Below are 20,874 nucleotides of genomic sequence, written 5' to 3'. Positions count from 1 at the left end.
AGTTTTGGCTGTATCATAATTTGTTTTGGCTTCATCTTGTTCCCAAAATGTGAACAATTTTAATGGGCACTGTTGGTTATGCAAAAACTTAATAATTTACAAATCTCATGAACTGACTGCCTCATTACTCTTATTTCAGTGCAAAAAAACCCCAAACCATTTAAAAATCTATTCAAGCTAGACTAGTGACTTATTTCATTTACTCTTGGGGAAAGTAAGAGAAGTGGTAGAAAGCTCCAAAGACCCAATGAATGAAAGTCAGATCTCATTCCAGAATCAGTGGTGCCCGGATTCCTTAGTCCAGTGATTCCCAAGGGATGTGCCACATGAAAGTGAAGGAAATATGCTGAGATATTCCCCTGTGTGAGGAGGTAAATGCCCTCCCCACCCACGCAGCACCCTGTGTCTGCCCCAGCTAACCCAGCAGCAACTCTAGCAGCTCTTCTGGGGGCTGCTACCATTGCTGCTGCCTTCACCTGCCCTTTTCTGCCCCCTTTCCTGTGCCAGGACTATCCCACACTCTCCCAGCAACATACGCTGTTGTGAGTGGGTGGGTAAACACACAGATGGAGCAGCGCTTTGCAGCCTGGCTCATCCCTTCCAGTCCTCCTACACTTTGGAGGCTGTCAAGAGGGAACATGTAGAATGATTTTCCACTAATTTGGGCCTGTAGAAAGGCAAAAAAATCTAATATTTTTTTAATAACATTTCCTTTGGAAACATTATTTTTCAGAAATCAGTAGACGTAGAAGAAGACGGCTCAAACTCAGACTCTGTATATTGTCAAATTGTTTGATGTACCATGCTTAGAGCAGCCAAGAGATTGTAAGCCAGCAGGAAACTGGTTACAGCTCCTTGATTCTCTTTTTGGTCTCTGGTGTTCTAATGTATCTTTGTTTCCGTGCCTCACGTGGTGGTATACTATGGTGGTAACAGAAAACACATAGGAGCTGGCTTGTTTACTTTACTCTTGCTAGGGACTCCCAGGCGCTGGGGGAATCTGTAGGTGAATAGAAAAAGCCATAGTATTCTTTTTAGGTTGCACTGTCAGTGGGACAAGGAATCTGATCAAGCAGGAGAGCCATAAAGTTCCTGAAAAGTTTCAACTTCCCTTATTTTAAAAGGGAAGGCACTGTAGGTTATCTTGAAATATTACCCAGTAATAAGACTGGCAACATAAGATGATAAAAACATGTTATTAGAGATTACTGAAAAATGACAATTGCAATGCTGTTTTCTACATGCAAGGAAAGTAATATAACTGTTAGTCTCCTTTAGGTTAACATTGAATCATTTCTTTTCATTTTAGGAAAGTATAAGTTTTGGTTAAATTCGCAAAGTAGAAGCTGATTCCCCATATAAATACATTCTAAAGAAAGTGTGCTGGAGATGAAACCAATGTCATGGCTACCGATCTTTTAATAGGACTTCATAGAAATGAAGTGATTTTGTATCTCTATTAAACATTTCCAAAAAGACAATAAAGAGCTAATTACCAGTAATCCAACAGCCATAATAATTAAAATAATCCAAGTTTAACAGCAGACCATTAAAATTCTTTAGGGAAAACAGTTCTGGCAACACTAGTTGGATGTTCCTAACTACAAATTACAATAACTCAAAGGATGGAGATTTAGCAAAACTGTATTTTTTGTATTGAAATGAAAACTGAAAATCTCTGTTTTGAAGCTTTATATTGAAGTTTGGCCAATGGGAGGAAGATTGGCAAGATACAGTATCTTATTTATTTAACATAATAGAAAACAAACAGGAGTCTGTTTGGATATCATTCCAGAAAACCACTGTGCCTGAATGAATTAGCTGGGAGGGACTGATTTATGAGAAATAATGAAAAGAACTAAATATAGTTCTTAGCTTGGCTGTGCAATGACTAACTTGGGATTTAATAACAATGCAAATATTTGAAGGATATAAATACGAAGCTCAGAGAAGAATTACTTAGGGTGGAACACAAGGGGAAAGTAGGAGTTACTGGGGTAAAATTAAAGGAGAGAATATTTAAAATGAATTGCAAGGGAAAAAAATCTTTCTACCATGGAAATGAGTCAGATAAGTAGGAAAGGCGTAAGTAGGAAAGAGGCATGACAGCCTATATAAGAAAGAGGCCTACTGCTTAGGACATTTAAAATAAAATAGGATAAAATGCTGAAGGGAACAGTACTTTCTTAGCAGGAAAATATACTGCTGGCTTATCAGTAGGTGTTTCTTATTTCTAGCATAATACATGGTGGAAAAAAATCTGTTTGGAAAAAATAGCATGGTTCAAAATAGAGCTAAATAGTAGAAGCAAAAAGACTATACAGTATTATGCTGGCTGTTTTCCAGTTTACAGGATTGTTGCAAGGATTATATGATTTTTCATCTCATTTTGGAACAATTCATATAAATTAATTTACTATGTATTTGTAAGTCCTTGCTTTGGGGGTATAGCACATAATTATGTAAAAGCAGCAGCAGCAATAGCAATAGTAATGTTCACTGCCAGTGACACAAAGTTACAAGGGAGTGGTGCAGTAGTACAAGCACTTCTCTTCTGCAGTATCTATTTTAGAGAAATCTCTGATGTTCTGTCATTCAAAAAGGGGAAGCGAGTAACAGGTAATTTAGAGAAACCATACCAAATTTTTAATTTTAATTATGACACTGAGTTAACTTTATCATGACACTCATAACCAGAATAACCATTCCTCAACTGGAATTTTAGTGTACAAAGTATATACAGCTAATGTTAAGCACCTTTGTCAAAGATAAGACACTAATAAGAAACATACAGAAGATGCTATTATTCAGCCTACTGTAATAAGTAGAAGGAAACAGAAATAGAACCTACCAGAGCACACGGGACAGTGCTTGTTGACATGTTATCATAAATCTGACTTTTTCCAAGGACCATTTCAATATATGATGTGAGGGAGGGGTGTTTGGTGATCTTTGAACATTTTGGTAGCATCAACAATGTAACCAGCATTATTATTACTGCTTTTGTCAGATACTACTTCACCTAGATCATATTCAGAACTGACATTGACATCATCATCATCTTCATCATGAATCTAGAGCAGTGGAAGAACTTTTTTCCATTTCTGCTGTGGGATTTTACAGGACCTGGAGACACTTCCATTCCCAAGGAATGGGCAGAAAATTTGAGGGCAACATCTTATTTAGTCTCCACTAGGCCCTTAATGATTTTAGTGGGTCAGCTGTTTGTGCAGTCAATATCCATCCGCTCTTTTATTATTGATGGCTTAGGGTACTTTTTGTCCCATCCCCAAAATTGAAAAGGAAGACTGCACAGCTAATTCCAAACTGGCACAACCAAGTGACAGCAGGGTATGAGATTATTAATTTCCTGCACATTTCATATTCAAAAGAAGATATTTAAAATCTTTGATATGGAGCTACTCTTATTATAATTACAGTATGTCCAACACCAATGGCTCAACAACATTATAGTATTACTAGAGAGATCTTAATTTCACCATGGTTGCAGCATAATTTAATATGTTCTTATTACACAGAAATATCTAGATGATGATGTAAATAAAGAATCAGCTGCTGAATTACCCATAGCATTCTTTAAACATATTTATAAATATCACATTTATCTTAACAAGAGCTACTGAGGAGGTTTACATTTCTGGGGGGTCTTAAATCACATTTATGGCCTTTTGTCACAAAACAAAAATAGAGCCGGAGCACTGGCTTACTTGTGGATGTGTATACTAGTGAACTGGGGGCACTGTACACGGGAGATCCCTCCTGGTTTGCCTGGCACAGCAGCACCCTGCCTACGAGAGAGAGAGAGAGAGTGGTATCTGGTTTTTGGAACACTCAAACTAAACCTGAATTTTATCTCAAAACATAAAGTACAGTGAAGCAGGGATGCCTTTTTTCCTTTGATTTCAGAACAGAAAGCGCCCCAATCAACACTTAACGGCTAAGTGCAAAGATTTTTTTTTTTGGGGGGGGGGGGCGTAGGGTAGGTAGGTGGCATTAAAAATGGCCACCCAATCTAAGTTAAGTCAGGATGGGGGATCTAGTGGTGGGATCAGGGGTCTATGGGGGCGGGGTGGAAGGTTTTGCACGACCTATGGGAGCAGTGTGGGGGAACAGGTATAATCCATGAGGGATGGGGGGGTGCAAACAATATCTGTGGGAGCAATAAGGGAGGAATCGGGGGCAGGTGGGAACTGCAGGGAGTTGGTGGGATCTGGGAAAATTTAGTGGGATCAGGAGGGCTTGTGGAGTCCACAGAGGGGCTTGGGTGGGACCAGGGACTATTTTTAGCCACCCCAACCGCTCTTCCAGTGAGCCTCCCCACCATCCCTCCCACTCCTCCCACCACCAATACTTACTTCCTCAGCTCCTGGCATCTAAGCACTGATAAAAACTGGCACCCAGAGCAGTTAGCAGGATGGGGGAGTTCAGTGGGGCTGACTGGTCCCCAGGGGTGGGGTGAAGGGCCAGGGGCCTAAAAATAGACTGGTGCCAGGGCGGGCAGATACGAAAAGCTCATTCATGAGGCTGGGACCAGAGGCTGGGCTTTCCCATCCCTGGGGATGTGCACGTAAGTATACTGATATATGATGTACCAGTTTAACCTAGATTGAATGTATACTGAACCAGGTCTATCTTAGACCAGGTTCCACCATTTTTAGACTGGTCTCTATGCACAGAACTTCTGTACAGTTACAGTTTTAGAATGATTTCTGATCACTGAGATCAGGTCTAAGTGCAAGGTCTGCATCTAACTAAATTAGACCAGGTGGCCATTTTGAACCCAATCTAACCTTCCCCTTTACCCTCATGAATGGGTGCAATTAACCACAACCTTGCATTAGAAAACCAAGTACTGAAGCCTCCCCACCTAAACATATATAACCCTTTTTACATAGGGAGGCTAATGCAAGCCACATGCATTTTGTGCATGCCTGCCCCAAAATCAGTTTTTACTGCTGTGCTGTACTGTAGCTGCTCTCTCTCAGTCTCTTCCCCCTATATTTTGAAAGCAGAGATACCTAATGAGCTCTGCTGCTAACTTAAGCAATGCAAACACTGACATCACCCAGGGAATGCTTCCCCATCTTCCTATCCTTTCCTAAAATAAGAGGCTGCTTGAGTAAACACAGCAGACAAATTGGGCTGCAAGTCTCCCAAGTCTGGACAACAGGACTTGATTTGATCTCAGTTACACCAGTGGAAGTTCAAAGTAGCTCCAGTGAGTGCCCTTACCTACTTGGGTTGACACTGGTGTAACTTAAATCAAAACATAGTTATGGCTTTTGAAAGTTCCAGAATTTTTGCTATTGTTTAGATTAAAATAATCTGCAGTATATCAGATGGATGCAAGAATTAAAAAAACAAACAAACAAAAAAGACAATAAGCAAAAACAGAAAACCACACAAATACCCCATTAACCAAAGGTTACCAAAGTGTTAATCAAAGACTTCTGGTTCATTTTAGCTTTGGGGAATTCACAAAAGTTCAGGGTGGTTCTTCATTTGTGAATCGTTTGTGAAATGGCCCCTGATTTTGTTTTGGCAATCTCAGCTGTAGGGCTGAATATCAAATATGCATGAAGACATCTTTCCAGACACCTCTTAAAAGAACCTTTCCATGTCAGGAATGAGGGCCAATGTCACAGAAATAGGAGGACATTCAGATTTTATACATAGCCAGAGTAAATGTGGTAATTACTTCACGCTCTGACTCCTCTTTTTTTTCAAGAAGTGCTACATGGTCTTTAAAGATATAAGAAGCTGGAAAATATTTTTCACTAACTCAAAACTCATAAAACTCCAAGTAGAATATTAACACAGGCCAGGTTTTTGGAGAGGGGAAATTAATTATATGGCTTGGTAGTTAGGCTTCTTAAGGACCAAATCCAAATCTAAATATCATCATCAAAATGTTGGCAGTTTCCATGTAGAATTTGGATATTTGCTTGAACACTTAAAAGACATCCCCAACCTATGCTCATTACTAGATCCAAAATTTTTTGAACATATATGTTAAAATATTTTATGTTATTTAGGCCCTCCATAATTCTTACACCCAGCTATGTTAGGTGGCAAACAGAACTGAAATTCAATGTGTACAATATGTTTTTGATAAATTCAATGTAGCCAAAGGTAGCTACTGCACTACTGTTATTTCAGGATTCTAAAAAAAATAAAGTATGACAAAAAATATAACTAAACTATTTGCCTTGTTTCAGGTGGAACAAGCTATATAAATACAAGAAAGTGCATTTTTAAAAAATAGGTTTAATGACTTCAAATATTATTAGTAATACAAGCCTTCAAAGTAAAGGATTTTTTCAAACCTGAAAATGTCCTTTCAATTTGCTTGCTCCAAAATATTGATATTCATATCCTGTCCTATATAATTTATTATCTGTGCTGTCTGCCTAATGATCTTGATTTTTTTTATCATATAAAAGGTCTTCTAGCCAATATCTTGCTTCTTTCAACATATCCATATTTAAGTGTTTTACTGCTGTTGAGCATACATACTAATTAATATTCTCCTGGTTTCTTTTTTCTACAATTAGAAGGCTTACAGTTACACTACTTTCAGAATACTGCTTTACTTATGTTACTAGACTGCACATGATTTGAGGGACAAAAATATCTGATTTCATATAGTTTAGCAGTTGCACTGATGTATAAACTTAAGTACCCAAAATATTATTAGTAGATTTCTTCTGACAGATATTACAATTTTATTTGGATTAACTTAAATGAGGGCTGAAGTTTCTTGAGGTGTCTCATTTTAGTATTAACATACTTAAAACTGCAGCAAAAAAAATCAGGAGATGATTTAATTATCTTACAATAAGATCCTTGAGGTAAAAAAAACCCAACACCTTAGTATATTGGATACAATTTAGAGAATCCCAGTGCAATAAAATACCAGCATTCTTTTAGAACACTAAATCCTTCCAGAACGTAATGAAGATGCCTTGATTTTTCATATCTTTTTATAAGAAAGAGGATTTCACTAAAAGTCTCAACAATGCCTTTTCTCTACAAAAACTTTCTTTGAAAAATACAGTGAGAGTATTTGAATTAAAATACAAATATTACATTCATGCAATGGATTGTCTTTAATCCTGCATTTCCCTACATGCTTCAGAGAATTTGAGGCCAATATTTTTCATTTAGAGCAACCCAAGGGCTGCGTGCTTTTTTTACATATATTTCACATGGGTAATTACCACATTTGCTCACAGAAAGCAAATGACTATTGGAACAGGGGAACAGACTAAATATATCATCAGAACACACTTTCTTTTGAGTCTAACAACTCAAACCCATGGCTAAGAATACTGATGCAAAGGAAAGCCCCAACCAGGATAAATCATTTGGGAAGGTATTAACTCCATGCTCTGAGATTCACATCAGATGGTTCACAGGAGAGCTACTGGACAACAGTAACAAGGCAACTTAGCTACAGTGTTAGAGGAGAGCAGGGTATGCTCTATGATAATTTAAAGTGCAGACAGAAGTGAAAATCTTTGCCTGATCTGGCCCCCAAAAGTGGTCTACTGCCATGTCCAGACAGAAGTGCAAGGCTATAGACTGATCCCTCATTGCACCCAAAACAGAGCATATTTTGTAACTTGTGATTGCAGAGCTCCCAGCCTGTTGCTGTTTTCAGAATGGGAAGGGGGAAAGTGAGTGGAGGGAGTTTGGTCTAGGTTTTTTTCAACTGGAGCTGGAGAGTGGGGCAGGTAGATTGGAGCCCCTGAAGTAGGGAAGGTCCAATCCACTCACTTCACCATCCAGCACCAGCTGGAAAATGCCAAGAATGAGCTCCCTCTATTCCCTTTCCTTTTTCCCATTCTGCAAACAGCAACAGGCTGGGAGGTGGAAGTAGCATTGCTCCCAAGACCAGGCTGCAGGATGCTGGCAACCAAATGGAATCCCCAACTTCTGGGCCCACGAGCAAACTTCTGTTTGGTCTCAGGGATCATTGCAACTCATGGTGCTTCCTGCAAGGCGCTGAGTTGCAACAGGGAGCTGTATCTTCTACCTGCACCCTTAGTTAATCTATTCCAACAGATGTCACTCAGATATCTAGTTACACCTAACACCAATCCTGTATGAATTTGTATTCCTTGGTTACAAAGCCATTACCAAGTCATGTAGCATGGCAAGTGCATGGCTTCCAAATTCAAAATCTTGTCAGTTTATAGCTTTGCTCTTATATATTTTTAAATGAAGTCTTTGATTAAGAAAACACTTCCATTATAAGGCTTTCTATTCAGCTATTATAGTTTTGTTTCTTGTTTTGTTTTTCAATATTGTGAGAGACAGAAATCCTGCTTTTTGGGTTAAGCTATCATATAGTTTTTCAAAATGTTACGGTGTGCATTTTTACAATTTGTAAAAATAGGTTTTTGTTGCTTCTGTTGGTTCTGAGATATTTGTTTTTATTCTAAATTATGCCTTCAGATTAAAAAAAATCTGATATTGTTTTGCTCCTTAATGCTCAAAAAAGGCATTTTGTTAAAACTTCAGAGGATAAATGAACTTTACCCTTGAAGGCATGGTTAACATTGGGGAAAATTCACACCAAATTGTAACTGCTTTTAAAACTCAGATAAAACAATTTGAAATTCAACTGAAATTGTGGTATAGGCCAAGCTTCAGGCAACAGACAACATTTTTACTGAACCTGTTTCAACATTACTTTCAACACTGCATTTGCAAATGGTTTGGGGAATCTGTTTAGGTGAAGCAATTTCAAAACTAATTAGAATGTTTGAGGAAATTTCCCCAGTGTAGTTCTGGCCAGAAAGTCCCTTAACAATTTTGGGGAGAAAAAAGTTTACAAATAATGTGACTATACAATCACTGTAGAAAATAACCTACAGTAATGAATGTATGTTGAACACCTTCAGGCTTATCTTGAAGAGCAATGGAGGTAATAAAGGGATAGAAACATACTAAGGTCCACAGGCCAAATTAAAAACTCTCCAGTCTTCCAACTAATTTCTTCAGTTTGTTATTTTTTTTAATATCAGCACACAGTCTGTCACCATTATTTAACCCCTTGACACATCCTACTCTTTGAAAAACTAATATTTTCAGTCATAAAAAGTAGGGCTGTGCAAAGCTTCAGTAGCCAATTTGATTCTGAGAATATTTGGCCTGATTCAGCGGCCAAATTGCCGAACTGAACTGGAAGACCAATTAAAAGCGCCGAATCAGATTGGAAGCCTCTGAATCAATTCAGAAAAGATTTGGCTGGATTTGGAGATTTGGCCACAGACTAAACAGGCAGTAATCCTTGAGGATGCTGGACACAGGTGCCTCTAGCTGGTAAGTTGGCTGTGGTGGGCAGAAGGGGGAGCAGATCAAACCCCCCACAGTGAGGCAGGTATTGAGGCTGGGGCTGTGACAAGCTATCCAGCCAGGGTGGGAGGGCATCGGACTCTGGGAGGGGGAGTCCCGCCACTGCGTGTCACCAGCCTGGGAGGGCATGGGAGTGGGTGTGTGCCCTCAGATCTGCGTGGGGCAGGCTGCACCAGGCTGCGCTCTGGGAGGCTAGCTCCAGCCACCCACTGCTGGGCTGCACTCTGTAGGGCAGGTGGAGCCAGGGCTGCGCTCTGTGCAGCTAACCCCAGCTGCAGCCTGGAGCACAGCCCTGGCTCTGCCTACCCTGCACAGAACAGTGGAACAGGGGCTATGAAGGGGCTGAAGCCACCCTAAAATTCCCCATAGTCCCTGCTGCCAGGCCAGGCCTGATCTGGATGCACGCATCTGCCCCCATGCCCTGCCACTGCTCGTCCAGCCAAGGTGAAGCTGGGGTTTGTCTGGGAGGCACACAGAGGCTGGGTGAGTGGAGGAAGGGCATAGCCCCTGCTCCCAGTGCCTTCTACCATCTGTCCAGAGCACAGCCCGGCTCAGCCTGCCTCTTGCAAATCTGGGGGCACACACCTGGTCCCATGACCTCCCAGACTGGCAGCATGCAGTGGTGTGCAATGGCAGGAGCCACCCTCCCCAAGTCCCGCACCCAGGGCCATCCTTGGTAGGGGGGAATAAGGGAAACTGCCCCGGGCCCCGAGCTTTGGAGGCCCCAGAGACAGTCGTACAAGCTCTGCCATGACTGCCACATGCCGCCTTTGCTGAGCGCCACTGGCTCTGCTACCACTGTGCGCTGCTGCCTCCAGCCATTCGCCACCCCCTCCAGCCCCAGGCCCCACACAGGCTGATATGTCCTGGGCTCCACACACTCCTAGGGATGGTTCTGCCCATGCACCCCTTCCCCTGCCCCAGCTGAGCAGCTTGTCCCAGCCCCAATCCCTCCCTTGCTGTGGGGGCTCTGATTTGCCCCCCATGCCCCTTCCTTCCCCCCTCTGCCCACCACAACAGACTTACCAGCTGGAGGCAGCTGTGTCCAGCGTCCTCAAGGGCTGCTACCTGCTTAGTCTATGGCTGAATCTCCGAATCGGCACTGAATATTCAGATCCAAATCAGCCAAATCAAATTTGGACAGTGATTCGAATCACCGAATCGAATCACTGTCTCCCTGAATCAGCTGAATCTGAAGTGAATACTTGCCATTTAGCACAGGTTTAATAAATAGGTCTGTTTTTATACTAGTATAAAAGTACTTACACTGGCAAAGGTTACTATCATCCAGGAAAGAAGAATAAGCTACATCGACTTAACAGAGTCAACTTAAGTTAAGCCACATTGGAGTGTACACAAGTACAGTTCAGTTCCTTGACATGGTGACAGCCATCTTGTGAGCTAAGTTAACTTAACTAATGCAATTCAAGATAACATGCCTTGGAAGTGTATTATCTTGTGCAGCATTTATGTCAACTCTGCTCCACATATGTGTGTATGCTCTGACAATTAAGTCAACTTTAAAAAGTTAAGTCAGCTTAACTGTCAGAAAGTGGATACGTGTGTACGCACCTTCTGGCCACGTCCAGATGAGTATGGAAATTTGTTTCCTTGGGGACAAAAAAGCAGCAGCTGCTACTTGTGCTGCTGCTACTTGTCCCCAGGGAATGCCTGTGACACACTCACTGTGGCACATGGCAGGTTACCCCAGCAGTAGAGGAGACTGTCACCCCATCAGCCTTTTCTGGGATCCTGGGACCCTTGAGGAGCTGCATTCATGGTGCTCCTACAACTGGAAGCCTGGGTGGCAGCTGGAGCATAGCTCCAGTTTTGGGCAGCACGCAGTGCTTTCTTGTGTGCCACCCCACTTTTTTTGTCATGGTTTTCTTCTGAACTCAGGATCTCCTGGGGTCAAAAAAATCCCCCATGCTGCAAAGTAGCAGTGCAGGGCTTGCCTGCATGTGTGGTGTATCGTGCCACAGATGGGTATGTGGTGCTGCATACCACATGTCCACACTCATCTGGACATGGCCTTTTTGTCTAACTATTGGTTGAACATCTAAAAAATAGAATGGATCTGGCCAACACTATGCACAGAGTTACCTTTGTATAAGGTAGCCCTTACTCACTTGGAAATGAATTTAGCTACCTCACTCTTAGTCCACTCTAAGAATGTTCGCACAGGAAATATGCAGGTCACAGAACTGTGTACTAGATAATCTCATATATTATTGGATTCTGAAATATTTCCAAGTTCTACTGGTAGTACTTGTGTGAGTAACTGTTCATTCAAGCAAATAAGGGTTGCACTGTCTAGCTCTAGATTATTAACAGTCAAACAATGCAGCATACTGTAGGTTTTAATACTGTTGGTACAGAAAGAAAGTGCCTCTTAATTGTCTCCTACAATCAGATAATTGGAATCCTTCTACAAAACGAGTTCTAATTTCGATGTATAATGAATGAACCATCACATAGTGAATAATATGTAAGCAAATACATGAGTTTGGAGACTATCCTAAAGTCTCTCTGTGCCTAAAAGTACAGAGATAACTGTAAGGGTGGTGAAACTTCCATATTTGAGAGACTATGGTGGAAAAATTCCACAGCTGAAAGTTTTATTAAAACATTCAACTACCAAAAAATTAGAAGAGTTCTTCCCCCTACACCTGGAGTCAAATAAGAGAAGACTACAAGTCTGTGAAGTTGCCAAGACACAAGCCAAGTAGCACAAGGTTTTATAAATAAGTCAAGCACACTAACTGCTTCTGGAAGCTAACATGGAACTGATTCAATTACTAAAGAACCCCTGTATATATTTCTTGTAACTAATATTACTTAAAACTGAAAAGCTGCACCAGTTGTAGTTCCTAACTGATACTTGGGCATAGCTTCATGTAGATGTTTTTAATAATGCAATTCAAAAGAACTATTTTAAAAGCCTTCATAGGATCTTCATAGCAGTGGCCTTCTAAGAAATATGGCACTTTTTTTTTTTAATTATCAATGCAAGCTGTACAATATTATCCTGTGGCAAAATGATGCCACCCCAAATCAAAGATATGACATGCCCCTTCTCACTGCATAGGCATGCATACAACTAAATACAAATGTTATAGCAATACTCTATATTTTGCTTAAGCTATTTTTATTATGTTTTTATTCATATTGTAAAATAACTGCAAGGAAACTGAAATTTCAAAATAAATAAATATATTTCAAATTGATTTAATAACCCCAACCATTCTCTACAACCAACAAAAAAAAATCCCATCAATACAAATTCATCTGTTGCAGAAACCAGAATGCACCATAAGCTGTCTCGTTTCTGCTCATAGAACATATCACTGCATGTTATTAATGGCTTTTTATAATTCATTAAGTCATCAGTAACTCATAAGTGAAGTACATGATGCATCCTGTGTCAGTATGATATAAATCCTCTCTCATCTTATTCATAAACTGTCACCAAGAGACCCAAGGTTGGAAAATGGGTTCAGTATTCATATAAGAAGGTAAATGGTGTTAGGATAGTGTTAGTAATGTTGTCTCCAACTGGAGTCATCCCACTTAAAAATGTTACTATATTTTAACTTGCTAATTTAAACAATGCACACACATTCTCACATACATGAATAACTATACAGCACGGGCATTGCCATAGCAATGAACTGTGGCAACACAGCTCATTGCTGTGGCAATGTAGCGTCAGCAGGTACGAACTGTGACACTGATGCTACTGTGCAGTTGCAATGAGCTACTCAACCCATGCACCACCAGGGTGCATGGAAACAACCCCTGCACCACCATAACTGCATAGTAATGCAGCAGTTGAGGGGCACGTGTAGGCATGCCCACGGATTTCATCCAAAGTGCTGAGAAACCATAATTCCCCCACAGTTAATGTCATTTTCTGGTGCTCAGCACCTTTGAAAGAAACAGTCTTATATCCCTCACTTATCTACCCAGTTACAATAGAACTTTTCCTATTGTATTAATTAAAATTTTTCTTTTGCCTCAAAAACTGTACATAGGACTTCACCTTTTATTTTTGAAAGCACATTTTAAGAAGATCTCAAAATACGCATTGTTTCCCTGTACTGTCACAGGTACTGTGCAACTCCTTCATAAGACAACTGGGCTCATTGCTTCTCCTTAGGAGAAAAGAGTTAGTCATTGTCTACAAATAATCAACTGAATCTATGGACTAAGGTTCAATAAATATCCAAGGCTCTGACATCTTTGGGGTCGTTGGTAACAGAGGAAAGCAAAGGCTGCACATTCATTACAGCTCTGTCTGTTTAATGCTTCCTCCTACCACAGATTTGGGGAATTATCTTAAAGGTGATCTCTCCAGCCAAGCACATACCCCCATCATTGCCCAACCCCCACAGAAGCCTGTCAATAACACAGTTGTGGTAGATAGGCCAACTCTCTGCTGTGGATGATTTCAGCAAGTCTTGCTGATGCAAGGACTGCCTGCAAGCCCCCCTAATATGCCACCACAGCTACCAGAGCCTGTGTTCTGGCAACCATGGTGGCCCTGCAGCCCCTGCCCTGCTGCATGGACAGAACCCTGGCCATAGGGATGGCACTTCTCACTGTGGCTGTCAGAGCATGAGCAAGAGTTCATGCTCTGGCAATTGAGGAAGCACTCTGGCTTCCTTCCCCAACAACACTGGATACAAGACAGCCATGGCAGAGCTGCCCCCTACCCTATTCCATCATTAGTCCAGTCCTGGCAAGCATCAGGGCTCTCACTGGGCAGGTCATCAGGGAGCTGATTCCTCTCCTTTCCTCCCTCCCTGTTGGAAGGAGAAAGGAGGAGCAAAGGATTTTGGTGGAGAAGTTCCTTTCTGAAAGTACTACTACTTTTGTACCGTTTCAGTGCCTTAGAATACCACAAATAGAATCACAGAGAAATAGAACTGGAAGGGACCTTCAGGAAGTCATCTAGTCCAAGCACCTGCCTCAGGCAGGATCATCCCCATCCAAATATATATATTTCTATATGTTCTATCATTTAAACTTTACATAAGACTGCTATCAACCCTGACACAACATAGACATAAGAGGCTAACCTGCCACAGGCAAAGCAAGGAAACCAAGGCAGCCAATGCCCTGCTTCTATGAAAGCTTGTTAATATATGCTCAAGAGACCTCAGGTAGAAAGCCACACCCCCAACTACAGAGGAAGGCAACCCCCCCACAGTCTGTACCAATCTGACCATAATTTCAAATTCCTTCCTGACCCTGGATTGGTCTGACCCTGAATGGAGGGTCAAGACACTCCAGCCAGTAACCTCTGGTTCCAGCTTTGGTCCCAGCAGTCAAAATGCCCTAGTCAAAATGCCCAGCTTTGGCTGTAGCCAACACCCAATGCCTCTAAGGGAGGCTTAAAAATATCCTGACAGCAGAAAGGTGGAGTGTGGGCAACCAGGAAAACCTAGAAATATCCACAGTAGAACATAGGCATAGCTATGACTAGATCAACCCTAATTAGTGGCTGCACAAGCTCTTCTTGGACACCTACAGTGATGCCGAGTCCACGACCTCCTTAGGCAGTCTATTTCACTGACTCACTGTAGTTTGAATTGCTATATTCTTACTTTCTGTAGCACAACTAGGATGTCTTTAGTGATACAAGTGTTACATTTATCAATGACCTAAACAACTTATCCAGAACAAAAAAATATCACAAATGATACTTGTCCCTCAATCACAGTACTTGCTGGACCATTCTGACAAAATCACAAATTCAAACCACAGACAGAATCCCAGTTTTTCCCCATGCAGCTTTCACAAAGAAATACCTGTAGAGAAAGATAGAAACTTATATTCTTTTTTAAGCTACAGCATTAACCATTTGGGTACTTCCTTGAGAGGTAAATGGACTGAAAGGTATTTTGTAAAAACCTGGAATGCTATGAAACCTCAGTATAGAAGCTGGTACTAAATATTTGCTACATAAATAAAAGGGAGAATCTGTAATCTGGTGCTCCAAAATGGGATAAAAACATAGAATCAAAAAAATACAGGGAGAATAAGTTGTCCATGCATTTTGAATAGAGCTCAACATCTTGTTCAGCATGAACAACCACATTGAGCTACTTGGGATTAGTCTTAGAGATGTAATAGGGGTCTGACACACAGCAGAATTGTTTTCCACTCTACTAAACAATATTAATGATATTACATTATGTTTTAAAAGTTTGTTTGCCCAACTGTCCATCCTCCATGACTGATACTTTCACTGGCTTTATTGTTATGTCTCAAATCAGAGGAATGTATTAGTTTGCATACCCACAATTAACTTCTCCAACACGATGAATAACGTGACCCAGCCCTAAATAAACAATTATTTCAGTAACCACCTTGATTTTTTTTCTTTTTAAGGTATCATTTGAATAATGATATTTAGTATTTGGATTATAATACTTCAATTTACTAGGCCCTTTCCAAATACGTAACAGCCAATCCTCAGGTCATTCCAGTGTGGATTCCATGGGGAGGATGGGAACAAAGGAAACTATGTCATTTCTGCAACCACACAATTCTTATGACTGCCAGGACATCTGTTTAATATTTCCTCCTGTCAAACTTGAGGAGCTAATAAATGACCTTTACTGACTGTAAGATCTTGGACTTCATTCCTATCAATCCTCAGGAACATTCCTAATTAAGGAAAATCTAGGTTTACTTGAGCTTTAAGTAGCAGAAACATCTAAAGAGGCACTGCAGGGAGTTGTAAAAGCTACTTAACTGTGCTTTTAACCTTTAAGAAAAACATTGCTGAATAAAACAAAAAACAAAAACTACAAAGAAGAGGAAGAAAGTCAAATAAAATTAAACAAAAGATGCTTAACAGAAACAACAAAAAACAATAATGACAAGAGATGATTAATAGTAAAAAAAAAAAAGTGGAATTCCCTCTTGATTGCAACCCTACAAAGTCTAACTCAGGAAGTTTTAGTGCACCTTAGCTAATGAACAAGTATGACAAGGAAATTACACACACACACAAAACAACAGGTGAAAATTGAGATAATTTATTTAGCTGGAGCAAATATATTTTAGTGATTTTATTTGCACAGAGTTGTCAGACACCAATTTTTAAAATATGTATTTTATGACCTGCATGCTATTGATAGATTAAGCAGAATCTAAACTCTAAATTAAATCAAAATGTTTCTCTAACTTACTTTGTTGTGACGATAATATTACCAAACTTGAAGAAAGGTAACAGACAGTAGTGTCCTATGTGTGTAAAAAGCCTGAAACAATTTCTCTATGATATGTAAAGTCTGCAACCACCATTTATAAAAGGGACTGTTGACTCTAAAGTCTAATGGCAACACTGCAAATGGTAGCATTCACTCTTCTGTTACTGATTATGTTAGCAGACAGACTGTGGAAAGGGGATTGATGGAATAGGAAATGCTCCATTACGAGAACGAAAGGCAGAGGGAAGGAAAGGAAGAGAGACAAAAGGAGAAGCAAGATGACTTAAAGAAAAAGACATAATGTAGAATAAGAAAAAGAAACTGTACTTATTCTTAACGGTAGACATATTTCCTATTTGTGCTGGACTAACTCTGGAATAAAGCACTGAACAAAATTTGTGTGCAGCTAAAAGCTTATGATTATGTAGAAGTCCTACTCTCTCCTTGATTCTGCTGTAAAATTCCATCAAACATCACTGAAAGTTCTGTTGTGGATTTAGCATATTATGCTGTATTCATGCACTAACTGACAGAAGTAAAATCAGAATTTATCCTGACATGTCATCCCCAACCTAAACCAATTTTATCCACTTTTAAAATAATTGCTTTATTGTATGGCTCACTTATAGATAGATGCACATATTTGCTTAGGTTCCACTGAGTTCGCTTTATCCTTAGGTCAGGCATTGTAAAAGAAATGTGTTTATCTCACAAGCTAAGCAGCAAGGAATCTGGAATGCCCAACCTCAATAAACTAACAAACTGCAGGTAGTAACTAACTGCGAGGGGGGGGGGGCATGACACCTTGTGATTTATGGATCCAGAAAAGAGAAGAAGAATCCTCCTCCTTTTAGAAGTACAATCTTTTTATATAGGGGGCACATGTGTAGTGATGAGCTACAGCAATGTAGCTTGTCACTATGGTGACGTAGCACTGGGAGGCATGAACTGTGATGGTGATTCTATTGTGCAGAAGGGTTGAAAACAGCCCGTGCATGGCTGGGTGTGTGCAGTCATAACAGTTACTTTAGCAAGTACTAAACAACTGCGCAGCTGGGGGCCAATGTAGATGTGCCCAGGAAGCATGGAAACCTCTCTGGCTCTGTTCTTTGTGTTGTGGCATTTACCTCAGACACCTTATTTTAACTTTCAAAACATTTTATAACTCTATTCCAGCCATTTAACTGGCTTCAACTGTTCACTTCCAGCTGCTTCCTTCATCTCAACTGTGACCTTATCATGACTGCTCTTTGTTGTTATGTGGTTTTGTGGTGTGGCCTCTTTCACTTGACCAAAAGTAATTCAGGTGGAGTAATTCAAGTGTACTCACCCACATTAACATGTAGAAAATAATATTGGTACAACTTTCCTGTGTCTCTTTCACCTTATAAAATCAATTAAACTCCACAAAGCAGTCCATTTCCAACATTCATCTGTATCATATTAGTGCACAAAGTTATTATATTCTTTAATATATTTTGGAAATGTTAGATTAGTAAAATTTGGATTTGGAGGCTTTCTCTTGAAGGCACTGGTCAAACTCATTGACTTTATGAGAGAGGGAACAATAGTTCTTTGATTAATGCATACTATTAGTTACTAATGGACAATTAGAGACTGAGCCTGTACTCATCAAGTCAATTGGAGCAAGATAAAAACCTTGCATTTCCTAAATTATGCTATTAAATGCACATATAGAAGACATTCACTTCTTTAAGATGGAAATAATAGTTAGATTTACATGTTTTGTTTTTCTTTAAAATATGAAGACTTTAACAAAATGGTAAATACATGATGATTAACCTTGCCCCAGATTTAAATGTATTACCAATTAACTAATTTAATCTCTCAAAAAATAACAGCCGTTGGCATTATTCTTTGAATAATCCTTGTTTAGTTTCCATAATGGTATACATTTTAATGAAAAACTCATTATAATGTAGCATACAGGATAATTAATTCTGGGTGATTCTTTCTGTGTAAATAGCTAGTACAGATGCTGAATTCCATTTTCTACTGGCTTTATTAATTTTTTATAAACCAATATTTCTACTGTAATGGGTTGTAACAGCTCCATAGAAGTTTTAGAAAAGCATTAACTGTCATCAGTATTGTTAATCTAACTGGGGTTTTACCATTTGTTTGATAGTACTTGAACACCACATTTTTAAAACTACGGTTACAGTTTATTTTATGTTTTGGAAATGAACATCTATGTATAATTGACATAAGGGATATTAAACAATATTCAGTTAATTTGTCTGTATTTAGAAAACAATTTAATCTGTTTAGCTAATAATATCCTAGTATAAATTTAGAAGGGAAAAATTATAGTCAACAGCAGAGCTCAAAAATAAAGACATGTCATCACACTGCAAAAGAAACTGAAACAGAGAAAAAACAGCATCATTTTACAAAAACTATGTTTTCCACATACTTTTTCTATTTGAAAGTGCTGTACAAACATCAGTCAGACAACAGAGATTCCAGGGGAAATATCACTCACTCACTGACACAATGATGTTTCTAATGCTATTTGTTGTGTACCTGGGCCAGACACATTACTTAACAGGGAGACAGAAAGACTAACCTTGGGATAGAAACCCACTCTGAAGACATTCGAAACCAAGAGGTGGAGAAAGTATTAGATCAGGGTGAATTTTGGTGTCTACTCCTACAGCACCCCACCACTGTGTGTATTTCTGTATTACTTTACTGTACCCCTAATGTTAATCTACATGGGTATTCATTTTAAAGAATAAATCAATGTTGCTATGGAAAATTGCTTAACAAAACCTGGAGGAATCCTGCTGAAGGGTCTCAGCTTCCTACTGCCGGACAAGTGAGAGCTCCCCTACTTCTTCATATTTCTCAGTCCTCTAGGACATGGGCAACCGAAAAGGAGCAGGAGTCCTTCCCCTTTCTTCCAAGTACTGGGGCAAATTTTCAAAGCTTCAAATAATGCTTAGAAACCTAACTGTCATTGACATCCAATAGAAGTAGCATGCCTGACTGCCATGTTTGCCTTCAGATAGCAGGCCTAATTAAGTCAAGGCTATGTGTTATTACTTTAGTCAACAATGAAGGCAGCTTCATAAAGAACAGGAGGAACAATGAACCAAGTTTGAAGCAGATCACATATGCCAACTCTGGCCTGAAAGGACTTGACCAAGAAGGCTCTGGAGACAGGTGAGGTGACTGGAACACAGTGGGGGGAAGAGGAGCAAATTCTAAGAGCTAAGGGAGATCTTACCTGGCTTGCAAGAGGAAGCTGAGATCCCAGAGTGTTTGTACTGTGTCTTGGAAGAATGGCTGTTTTAAAAAAACATAGTTTTCCTATGTATAAAATGGGCATACTAAGAAGTCACCTACATTACAGAACTGTGTGGAATTGCTGAGCTTGATCTTAAAACAGCTGACCAAATAATAGGTAATGTTTTGGTTTTTTTCAGTTTTTTTAATGTTAGCAACACAGTACATCACTATAATCTATAAATTGTCTTTAATTGTATAAGGTAGCTCTAAAAGCACTCCATTTATTATACATTCTCCACCACTGCAGAGCATTTTTTTACTGATATTTAAACTCACAGCATCCCTTCCTATAGCAAAGTTTTAGAAGAAAACCTGGCAAAAGATTTTTTTCAGAAAGAATCCCCTAGACCAGTGGGGCCCAAACTTTTTAGCAGGCATGCCTCATATTAGCTCCATACCCTCCACAACTGCTACTCCAATACCCATCCCCTGCCCAGTCTGCTGCTCTGCTTTCTGCTTCCTGTCCCACCTGCCACTGTGCTGTTTGTCCCTTCCCTGGTCAGCCATGCACTGCATACATAAGCTGCCATAACACCTGTGGCAAGTGTGCCACAGTTTGACCACCTCTGCCCTAGACTGCGTCATGCAGTAGGAAGAAGGTGGCTTTGTTTCTCCATACTCCACTTAGAAAATATCTGATGCATGCTGGGGGTCTAGACCATGATGCACTCTCCACTAGCTCTGTTCTTTGAAAACTCCTCACCTGAGCGGCGTCAGTGTATGACCACAGGCAATTTCTCCCTAAAAGCAGTATTATTTTTTCAAGCAGCTCTGAGCAGCAGAAGAGAAGACAAAATTATCCCACAACCAAATAGCCCTTAACTTCCTTGTTTTCCTTAATAAGAAACCTGAACCATGGGCTGGACTCAGGGAGGGAGAAAACAGAAGCTCTTCCTTTTGGACAGACACGTAACACCCAAATAATAGGATTTTTAATTATTTGTATTATTGG

The 20,874-nt window shown here is 40.0% G+C and overlaps 1 protein-coding gene across 14 annotated transcripts in view; it reads right to left on the bottom strand.

The window, feature by feature from the left end:
* RBFOX1 (RNA binding protein, fox-1 homolog 1) overlaps positions 1–20,874 on the bottom strand; it is a 1,970,253-nt gene that overhangs the window by 114,642 nt on the left and 1,834,737 nt on the right. For 13 of the 14 annotated variants that reach the window (XM_019540075.1, XM_019540076.1, XM_019540072.1 and 10 more), the window contains one exon: positions 3,729–3,809. The exons of the other annotated variant lie outside the window; for it this stretch is intronic. In XM_019540075.1, the coding sequence (XP_019395620.1) occupies positions 3,729–3,809 (81 nt within the window). The remainder of the gene's footprint in view (positions 1–3,728; positions 3,810–20,874) is intronic. 14 annotated transcript variants of the gene reach the window in all.

The sequence above is a fragment of the Crocodylus porosus genome, unplaced genomic scaffold (assembly GCF_001723895.1).
Source record: "Crocodylus porosus isolate Cpor-Errol unplaced genomic scaffold, CroPor_comp1, whole genome shotgun sequence".
Classification (NCBI taxonomy): domain Eukaryota; kingdom Metazoa; phylum Chordata; order Crocodylia; family Crocodylidae; genus Crocodylus; species Crocodylus porosus.
Note: the sequence above shows the minus strand (reverse complement) of the source record. Positions and strands in the feature narration are given on the sequence as shown.